Source organism: Hordeum vulgare, chromosome 3H, assembly GCF_904849725.1.
Source record: "Hordeum vulgare subsp. vulgare chromosome 3H, MorexV3_pseudomolecules_assembly, whole genome shotgun sequence".
Taxonomy (NCBI): Eukaryota; Viridiplantae; Streptophyta; class Magnoliopsida; order Poales; family Poaceae; genus Hordeum; species Hordeum vulgare.
In genome coordinates, this window is record NC_058520.1 from 376577598 (window position 1) to 376588797 (window position 11200).

At 41.0% G+C, this 11200-nt stretch overlaps 1 protein-coding gene across 4 annotated transcripts; it reads right to left on the minus strand.

Moving 5' to 3' along the window:
• Positions 1-144: 144 nt before the first annotated feature.
• Positions 145-4494, minus strand: LOC123443906. 4 transcript variants are annotated; one of them, XR_006630877.1, is made up of 3 exons: positions 3810-4473; positions 933-1237; positions 145-831 (listed from the first exon to the last, which is right to left on the minus strand). XR_006630877.1 is itself a non-coding variant. In XM_045120463.1 (2 exons), the coding sequence occupies exons 1-2, from the start codon at positions 3954-3956 to the stop codon at positions 2112-2114; spliced, it is 804 nt and encodes a 267-aa protein (XP_044976398.1). In that variant the 5' UTR covers positions 3957-4461; the 3' UTR covers positions 1976-2111. The 4 variants fall into 4 exon arrangements, 1 of the variants encoding a protein (XP_044976398.1); XR_006630876.1 differs by lacking the exon at positions 145-831 and having other exon boundaries at positions 868-1106; positions 3810-4494; XR_006630875.1 differs by lacking the exon at positions 145-831 and having other exon boundaries at positions 868-1237; positions 3810-4494.
• Between the last annotated feature and the right edge of the window lie 6706 nt (positions 4495-11200).

Genomic DNA, 11200 nt, shown 5'->3' on the forward strand with positions numbered 1-11200 from the left:
CGAGGTGGCGGAGGGAATGGCGCGGGCGCGGCGGGCGGGCGAGCGGGGAGGGCGCGGCGAGGAAGGAGGCGGCGGCCGTGGGCTCGGCGAGGCGGGGGGCGCGAGGGGGGCGGTCGACGGCCTGGCGGCCGCGGCGCGCGCGAGGTGGCGGAGGGAATGGCGCAGGCGCGGCCGGCGGGCGAGCGGGGAGGGAGCGGCGAGGAAGGAGGCGGCGGCGACCATTTGGGATGATTTTTGGAAGGAGAGAGACGAGATCGGGAACGAGGGGTGAGGAGAGGTGGGGTGGGAAAGTGGCAGTTTTTTTCTAGCGACAAGGGGTTGGAAAGGTGGACTCGTTCTGCGGCGGGATCTAGCGATTTTTTTACTGCATGCGACCGATGGGTGGGATGGGAGGTCGAACCATCCACCTGGTTGAACCATCACGACGTTCGATCCTACTTTAATAGTAGAGATTATACGGTCACTGGCTCACCATATACCTCTCTATTCAACCGAGTTGACTGATCAACCTAAGCAACATTGACCAGTTGCCGCTGCTCTGCTCTCCCTCCCCTCCTGCTCCCAAATGACCGTCATATGCTTCCTCTTTGTGCCCTCCCGCTCGCCCGCCTCAAGCACCTCGCTCGCGCTGTGACCGTCGCCCTCACGCTCCCCGCTTCGCCTCGGGAGGCCCCGCGCGGTCCTCCCAGCATGCGGAGAAGAGGGCGGGCCGACGGCGCCCAACAAGAGTGGATCTAGTGAAGGCGCGGTGCGAGGTGGCTGGAGACGACGCACGCCCAGGTTGGTGACATAGCCGACGCCGGCGTCACCCATGTCTTGTTGCCCCTGCCTCTGCACCTCATTTCCCCTCCGACGAAGTCACGCGCATATTTTCATAACTATCATTCAAGGTATGGTAAGTATACAAACTATAGCAAAGATGTCCATCCAACCTTGTATCTCATTCAGATGACCATCTTTGAAAGAAAATCTTTGCCTTCTCATACTCTCCAGCCTTCTTATGCCCATGAAGGATAGTGTCCCCGAGCCACAACAATGCCACCCTCATACACATTGATCAGCGTACTGTATGTCGCGTTATTCGGCGCCACGTCGCAGGAATGCATCTGGTGTCGCAGGAATGTTATACGGCGAGCCAGTGATCGTATAATTACGTCAGCACGTATATAATGATCATAATAAGCATATTTCAAAGTACAGTAATCATAGCAGGACCGGGCCGGCCAAATCCGAGGCCCTGTGCGAAAATACAAACGGGACCCTATGTCACAAAAAAATAAACCAAAATGTTTTTATAATGTATATATATCTTATAGATTTTTTTGAAATTATACTTATCACTAATCCCACACAATGGTGGCAAGGGCACACAACGGCGGCGACTAATCACTAATCCAGCGTACTAGCTAATTACGGGATGAGACAACGCACAGGCGAGGAGGTTAGCCCCAGTCTGGCCACTAGTGGGCTTCACATAGGCCTTTTTTCCCTTTTCCAAATTTCACGTTGAGGAAATAGAGGGGGGCTAGTACTACCTGCTGCATGGCCACTCGATAGTTGGCTGCCACTGCTCACCTCCTCTAGTCCAACTCCAGCGCCAGCATGGAGGAGGCCGAGTAACACGGTTTGTTTTTATTAGTACTAGGCCTATGTAAAAAACTGGGGCCCTTGGAATATGGGGCCCGGCCGCACTTTTAGAACCACTGTAGGCTCGGTCCTAAATCATAGTAAACTTTCGACTAAAAAACAATGACCATTCGTGTATTTATCTCAAACATAAATAGTTGTTGTCGATCTTTACATTGTCAAGACCATCACATGCACGACCAATGTTAGGTTAGTATCCAACCACACGCACCATGTGTGCGTTCTCTCTTCTATGCATAGGAGTATGTGTATGTATGTATGTATGTATGTATGTATGTATGTATGTATGTATGTATTATTATTATTATTATTATTATTATTATTATTATTATTATTATTATTATTTTGCGAGGGAGGTGTATGAGTGTGTATGTGTGCTAGTATATACAAAACGCATATAGCTGCCATTAAATCTTTACGTTGTCACAAGGGCATCACTCACAAGTCACGACGGCTGCTACTTATTACATAACGATTTTGAACTTCGCGTCGCCGCGCCTCGGATACGAGGGGGAGTGGGGGAAATCTGGTCTTTGTCCCTCTAGTCTTCCCCTTCCTCTCTTTCTTGTGCCACTGTCCTTGGAGGGGTCATCGCGAAGCCGCCATGATGCTAGGAAAGGTGGTATCAGGGCTTGACACGCTCGCATCCGTGGCCACGAAGAAATGGCATGTAGCGATGCATGGTGATGACAGGGACTGGTCGATGAGATTCGACATGACCGCGATGGCTGGGTTGCGGTGGCGTAGTCGGATAGTCTGGCATCCTCTGGGCGGCGATTGTGGTGGTTGCCGATGGTGGGCAACGTCGAGGCATGGGCCGTGTGGCCCTCATCTGGCAGTGCTACGACAGTCCTTACACTTGCAGGATCGGGTTTGATCCGACGCTTGACGACGGTGCTCCGAGTGAGATCTATGAACAACGGCTTAAGGTAAGCGCACGATGTCCAGCGGCGGCATCGACTGGACACGGCCCACTGAATGCGGCCAAAAAATCGCAAAAAAAGGTAGCATCCTGATGAGGACTCGAACTCGCAATAAGCCGGTTGTCGATTGCGTGTTCCTAACATCTCGAAGGGCATCACAGATCTTAAAATAATCAACTGCATCTTCAAAACCGCAGCCTACAGCAGTGAACTCGAATAAGCTATTGTAGCAAAAAAAAATACAGTTCTGAAAAATAGATGTGTATATGTTTCGAAATTCCGAATATATATGTAAAAGTGCCAACATTTTTTGGATTTGGGAACAAATTTAGAAAAAAGTAAGAACATTTCTTGAAAATCATGCACATGTGTTGAATTTGTGAACATAAATTAAAATATGGAAAAATATTTTGAAACCATTAACAGTTTAAGATTTTTACTTTTTGAACAAATTCCTAAAAATAATAACATTTATTGAAATTCTGGAGAAACTTGGAACCGTGAATATTTATTTGATTGGAAAAATAGAAAAAAATAGATATATTTAATAAAAAAAAATTGGAAATCCGAAAACTTTCTGAAGTTATGAAATTAATTTAGCAAAGGGCGTCCAACCCCAAATTAGCAAAAGGGTGTCCAACCCCGAACAGTCATGTCTCTTCTCTATATTACCAACAGACACCTCTTCTTCCCACCTCTTCGATATGTATGTATACTTAAGAATCAATAGAAATCAGGACTAATGATCCATTTTATTTCATTCAATCTCGTTTTACTCTAACACATTATCACGCACTTTTGCTCCCCGTTGAGAAAAGGCCACACCAGAAGAGGAGCATATCTGCCGCTACGGCGCTGCCGATTCGACTAGTCTCTCTTCCATGGCAGGAATCAATGGAGATGCCTCTCTAAAAAGAGGAAAACTAAATTAGGAGATTCTTCAATTTGCTTTGTCTTGTTGCAATCAATCAAAGAACTAATAATTGTTTTGTTTTGCAAATCGCTTCACCCGGCGTATCCTCATGGTGAGATGGATTACTCGATACTCAAGAAAGCCTCAATCAAGAAGAAAAGAAGAATCAACATCAAGAACAAGACTAGAAGATGAGGAACAAGAAAAATATTCTTCGCATTTTTGTTCCCTTCTTCAACGTCCACTATGACGATCTAGTCGCCATCGCAATTATCAGCAACAAAACGTCCAGGGAAAAATAAGGGAAGAAGACCCAGCGAGCGTACCTCGGCGTTTCGCGATGACGGCGTCCTCCACCTCTCGGATGAAGCATCTGACGCGATGCTCCTCCCACAGGCGGAGCACGACCATGGCGCGGTGCGTGGTTCTCCCTCGGACGCGACCCGCTGGCCGATGACACAAGCGACGCTCATGGTGTTGCCACGGCCTTCGGCCCCAACGCAGAGGTGTATCCAACCTAGGGATGACGGGGCCCATCACGGAGCGTGCGGAGGCCCTTGGCCCCGTGGCTTCTTCCCCGAGCACGGCGGCCTTCGGCTGTGATGCCACTTCTCTTGATTCAGCGTGACGACATGGCGGCCGGCGGCGGCCAACATCTGCCCACGAATGGGAGATGCTCCTCGGGTGCAGACGACCTTCGATCTGCGACGCCGTCTTCCCTCCTAATTCCTCACGAGGCGATTTGCTATGACCTTGTACAGCCAAAGCTAATTGAATCAATGGATTCTTGGTCGTAACGAGAATCACCGGAGAACCTTATCTCTTCGGCCATTTAACACTTTAGCATTTCTAATTTTCTCTTGTGACAAGTATACCCATCAGGCTTAGTACTGGTTGCATAGAAGCCCTCGGGCTAATTGTAATCATGTGACTCAGACCCTTTGGTCTTGTCATATTGTGCATCATAAACTAAAACATTAATTCTACATGTTTTATGAGCATAGTACTACTGTTCAGGTGTTCATACCTTGCAATTTCATCAAATTGCGGAACATTACATATTGAGACGCTATTGTTCCATGTTATACATAATTGCCTCCGCCTTTGTTGTATATACCAGTTTTAGAACAACTACGTTTTTTTGCAATTGATTTTATCTCCTTGCAAATCCTAAGAATTATAAAGTGGCATACTTAATATGACTAATCCAAATTTTACTTGTGAATCACAAGGTATTGGTGACATCTACTACATCATATGCAGATTATTCACCACTACTGTGAAGTCTACATCTTTTTATTTTAACAAGATGACTATCTTCGATGTGCTCTTCCAATTATTAATATTAAATGTGACTACCTCAAGATATCATAAGGTAATATCAATATCTAATGACATAAGGTAGTAGACATGAACATCTACTGAGAAAAGTCAGACTATGTTTTCTATTACTTTGAGTTCTACACCATATTGGTGATTATCCTCAAAGCGTTATCCTATATAAATTGAGGTCTACACATATGGTTATAAAAGCATCAGCTAATCTAAAATTTTCTTCTCTGAAGCAATTGTTGTTGTTCACTAAAATGATTTACTATCATAGTAAATTCATGCATGATTATTGCATGTTGAATGGTATTATCTACCAATATCAATTATTCAAGCCTAATTTTGTTTGAATACATCATAGAGAATTATGCAAATATTTGCATACTCCAATGATTACATTTTATTACATTGGTAAAATACATGGCAATGGAACCTACGTCACTATTTCTAATTAAAGTGTCGTTCATCCATCAAGATGGACCCCATAATTTATGGCAATGATCGAGTGACTCAACACTTTTGCAAGGTCCACATCACATCGTGGTTATACTTTCATAGTGACTAACTAATGTTAAGCATGCAAGTCTATACGTTTTGGCAGTGACTCTAAAGTCACACACTTTCTTAAAGAATGAAGTCCAAAACATTAGCAATAATTTCATCACATGTGTTGTATGGAAGGATACACCCACGTTCACCAAGGATCACCTTGGCCATGATTGTTCTCAAACAAATCATTTATTCATAGATGCCACTTACTCCTAGAAGTAAATTAAATAAATGCATTAGCATTTTGAAGTAATGCATGGCTGACATTTCCAAATATAGTAAATGCATGATTTGGTGGGAGTATTTATTGTAAGATGATTCATGACATTAGTCATTATATCCACATGCGGCATTTGTGGCCACTATAATTCCACCTTCGCAATATGTGTCATGGCTATTCTCTTAATAGCCAAGTATGTTCATATGTGTTTCGTCTGTCACCAACTTCACTTAGTTCTCAAACTGAGTACATAATGGATGAATATCTATTCACCTTGAATATTTCCCTTAAGAGAAACATGCTGCCATGAGCACTTTTGGAATGATCACCCAATAATTTTTCAAGGCCTCAAGTCTATCGCAACTTACAATTTTGGTAGTTATAAAATCAACTTTAAGTTGAGATTTTTTGATCGGATATTTTTCATATTTGAATCTGATTAAAAATCGCATAATACACTTTATGATGGTATTACCATTTTCATGGTAAAGAAACATGTTATTTCTTAAAATCATCATATTCACCCAACGAGGGCTTCAAATATTTGCTAGCATTGAGAATACTATGCAAGCCAATCACAGAACAAAACCATGAGGAATTCAAAGTAAAGTGGAGGCTAAAGACAACCAATGATAGAATTACCTTTTAATTGGGAATTGATCATTTCCAAATGATCACAAAGACAACTCTTAAGTTTGTCAAATGTGTGGTTACATAAATATCATACATATGAATACCAAACCCTCAAACATATGGTCAAACCACCCCATGAATTTATTAAAAGGCAAATAAGTTCATTGGAATATTACAAAATTTGCAAACATACGACCAAAAACTATTCTGGTAAATGATGTTCTCAAATCTTAATCAGAAGGAGAACCAAAAATATAGTGCAATAAAAGAATGATCAATTCCTTTATGCCTATGATATGTTTGCATATTTAATTTTCAAATAATATGGGTGACCTCATGTAATATCCTAAGTATTCCCAAAATAACATTAGCCTATACTTGTGCTACTACATGTAGTGCGATGTCCCACCTTAAAAATCAAATGAGCCACTCATTCTTCCTTGAAAACATTCAGAAGATATGTGGATTACTCAACCATTATGTGGTATTATATAGATACTTCATGGTACTCATGGAAACATTTTATAAAATGATTTCAAGTGTGACTCTTGTCACACAAAACCATGAATGATATAATTAAATTAATTGCTCACTTTCTCAAAGTAAGAGCAAATTATCCTAAACAAGGGATAAATCCATTCGAATGGACAACTTCGTTGAACTCATTTCACAAGCAATGTCTGATTATTATATAATACTTTATGTACATACCCAAAATGGTTGTATCCAAGATACTGAAATTAGTAACATGACCGAACTTATAGAATTGTAATTTACTAGCCTCTTCCGGGACAAATACGGTATTACACACAGTAAGTATGATATAAATCATACCAAGTGCATAGCATAATACTTTCCCCTTGTAGTAATTACGTGGAAACCAACAAAGTATTTTATATCTGTGATAATTCAGTTACATACCGATATCACCACTCCATCATACATCAATGGACTCTCACAGAAAATTATGGATCTATGTGAGGAATAACAATTTGTCCGTCAATCAAAATTATTCATAACCCGTATACTGATTGCATCAGCAATAAGGACATTTCCGGCATTAGGGGGAGATAAGTACCACAAAGAATGTCGAGAAATAAATTAGAGATGTTATTGACATTCAGTCCTTATATCCACGTATTAAAAAAATCTGAACTAGAAGTTTAGAATCACATATTTGCAACACATTGCAAATCTGCCACATACATTTACTGATGACAAAGATGTCACTCAATTTTATATTCCTGCAATATAGTGTTAGAAAGAGTGGAGGTACCTGATAAACCACTCTTCTTCCCAAATGAGAGCAACAGGGGAAGAAATATGACCACACGAGATATAATCTCGCATATGCTTCCGCGAAAATAGAGGGAATCAAATCCTTAACCAGTAAATGTAATTCAACATCAAGTTGAAAGACACCTCACTGGATGCTCATCATCCAAAGCCCGATATAAATGTGCACAAATGTTTTTGTGTCGGGACATCGAAACACCTTGACTCCATTGTTGTAGGAAATCATAAGGAGTAAAAAGGAATAAATATATTTCAACAAATTTCATCGATTCCTCCAGAATCATATAACATAACTCTACATTTTTCGACATATATTCTTCTCAAAATTGATAAAACCTGTTGGGCCCTGAACCAAAATCCATGGTAGAGTGCCTCTTGCACTCATATTGGTTCACATAGAAGGAAGCAAGTAATGAAGAATAACACTGACTAAGCAAAGAGCGGTATTTACCATAGTAATACCAACTACTCATAAGTATCTCCCATAAGGAATACTACAAAAACTTCTAATTTATAGATAAAGTCAATGAAGTGGTGAGAAAGCGAGGCTTGTAGCAAAAGGTTTCACGTAGAGACCCGACATCAAGTTATGATGTAATATACCCTCTTTGTATGAGTGAAATTATGTTTCGATAATAAATATCATTGGGAGTATAAATAATATTATCCATGAAGATAATGTATGGAGTGACTACATACTCATATGGGTCACTTGTTTCGAAATTTTATAACGAAGTCCCTCAAGGGCTTACAATTCCAAATCCAAAATAAATTGCAATATATTTGTGTAAAATTTCAGAAGTCACTCTATGGCTCGAAATAGTCGCAAATCATATGGTACTACAGACTAAATGATTTTCTTCTTCTGAAGGATTATTCAAAGAATGATGATTGTTTATGTGTTAACAAAGGAATCCTAAATTTGAATTTCTTATATCACCTCAGTGTATATCGATGATTTCGTCATCAATGACTCTACTAGACATAAACATACACAAAATCAACTCAAGACGTAAAATTTGGATTTAACCAAATTTAGCTTATGTTTACAACTTGAGCATTCTATGAGGAATATGTATCAGTCTACATATATCCAAAACATATACGAGAAGTTTAGTGTGGATATATCATAGAAATAAGACATGTATGGTCATACTACCTTCGATAAGGTACAAATCCATTCATACCTAGGGTTGATAAAGAAATGATACTAGGACCTGAAGTTCTATATCTCACTAATGTCAAAGCACTCGTATACTTGCAAACTACGTCACGCCTCACACTATATTTGCTATTTTTATTCGGAGTGCAACCCCCAACAGAAGGTATATGGTTGATATAAGTAATATCATCTTATATATGAAGATTACAGTAAATCTTGAATATTTCCATCAGGAAATAGAAGATATGACCATGATATGATGTAATGATATTGGCTCTTTATTTGATCCCAACTATGCCATATCAATGACTGAATTTGCTTGAATAGCCTTCACATGGAAGTTATCTAAATGGATTTTAATGGTTATTTCCAGTTATCATTCTGACATAATTAATTTATCTAAAAGCATTGCAAAATATGCATAACTCGGTAGAATGGTTAACCACACTCAAAATCATGTGATTGAGATTCATTAGAATCACATAACTTGATTTATCAAGATACTTCCACTTGTGTTAATCAATACCTACAGGTTAAATGAAGAACAATATCATAAATCACATTGCTTAGAAATTACTTATCCTCACGGATTATAGAAAAGTGAGGAAATAATTTGCAAACAAAATACTGTTATAATCCAACAGATTATACTCAATCTCATGTTCATGTCAATGAAATTGATATGAGACATCCTTCATATTTGTAAAGTTCAGGAGGAGTAATCTCCCAAACTATAACTTATTAACAATCATCAGATTGCATATATTGTACTCTTTTTCCCTTGATGATTTGTCCCCTAATGGTTTCATAAAGGTTTTTAACGATACAATATAAACACAAGTGTCTTTATATGCCATATCATTTTCTCCTTGTATTTTCCCACTGGGTTTTAAAGGAGTTTTCAATGGCATGTACGATTGCACTCTTTTCCCTTATGAGTTTTCTCTCAAAGTTTCTCATAATGGTTTTTAGCGAGGCAATATCTTCTCGAAGATCATATGTCATACTTTCTATTTTCCCTATTGGGGTTTTTAAAGGAAGTACTCACGACTTATTAATTGTTCTCTAAACTTATTGATGAGTTTTCTCCTTCTTGAAAGGTTTTTCTCATATGAGTTATCAAGAGACAATAATCATTATATGTTGCATCATTCTCCTTATTTTTTCCACTGGGTTTAAAGGACTTTTAGCAACATATCTATTCTATTCTACTCATATTTTTCCCATAGGGTTTTTGGGGGGAAACTCTCAAGATTATATGAAAGATTTCTCACGATGGAAGTTCTATATGCAAGAAGCTTTCAACAATGAAACATTCAAGGAATGGTGTTGTACAAGGGGAGTGTTAGAAATTAATTAGCAAAGGGTGTCCAACCCCGAACAGTCATGTCTCTTCTATCTCTATTGCCAAGAGGCACCTGTTCTGGAGGGATGCCTCCGAATAGACACCTCTTCTTCTAGCCTCTTCCAGATGTATATATACTTGAGAATCAATAGAAATCAGGACTAATGGTCCATTCACTTTCATTCAATCTCGTTTTACTCTAACAGTAAGTATACAAGCTATAGCAAAGATGTCCATCCAACCTTGTATCTCATTCAGGTGACCATTTTGAAAGAAAATACCTGCCTTCTCATACTCTCCAGCCTTCTTATGTGCATGAAGGACAGTGCTCACGGTGACCTCGTCACGCACCAAGCCGCACTTACACATGTCCCCGAGCCACAACAATGCCACCCTCATACACATCGATCAGCGTACGGTACGTCGCGTCATCCGGCGCCATTAAATCTTTACGTTGTCACAAGGGCATCACTCACAAGTCACGACGGCTGCTACTTATTACATAACGATTTTGAACTTAGCGCCGACGCACCTCGGGACACGAGGGGGAGGGGAGTGGGGGGAACCCTGGTCGTTGTCCCTCTAGTCTTCCCCTTCCTCTCTTTCTTGTGCCTCTGTCGCTGGGGGGTCATCGTGAAGCCGCCACGATGTTGGGAAAGGTGGTGTCAGGGCTTGACACGCTCGCATCCGTGGCAACAGAGACATGGCATGTAGCGATGCATGGTGATGACAGGGACTGGTTGATGAGATGCGACATGACCGCAATGGCTGGGTTGCAGTGGCGTAGTCGGCTAGTGTGGCATCCTCCGGACGGCGATCGTGGCGGTTGCCGATGGTGGGCTACGTCGAGGCATAGGGCTTGTGGCCCTCATGTGGCGATGCTACGATAGTCCTTGCACTTGAAGGATCGGGTCTGATCCGACGCTTGATGACGGTGCTCGGAGTGAGATCTATGAACGGCGACTTAAGGTAAGCGCACGATGTCGAGCGGCGGCATCGACTCGACACGACCCATTGAATGCGGCCGAAAAATCACAAAAAAAGGTAGCATCCTGATGAGGACTCGAACTCGCAATAAGTCGGTTGTCGATCGCGTGTTCCTAGCATCTCGAAGGGCATCACAGATCTTAAAATAATCAATTACGTCTCCAAAACCGCACCCTACAATAGTGAACTCGTATAA

Excerpts from the sequence above, each read along its gene's own strand:
- LOC123443906 (XM_045120463.1), bottom strand. The coding sequence starts at position 3,956 with ATGAGCGTCGCTTGTGTCATCGGCCAGCGGGTCGCGTCCGAGGGAGAA. Across the intron at positions 2,769-3,809 it reads CGTCATCGCGAAACGCCGAG|GCTGCGGTTTTGAAGATGCA; the intron begins GTACGCTCGCTG and ends TCACTGCTGTAG.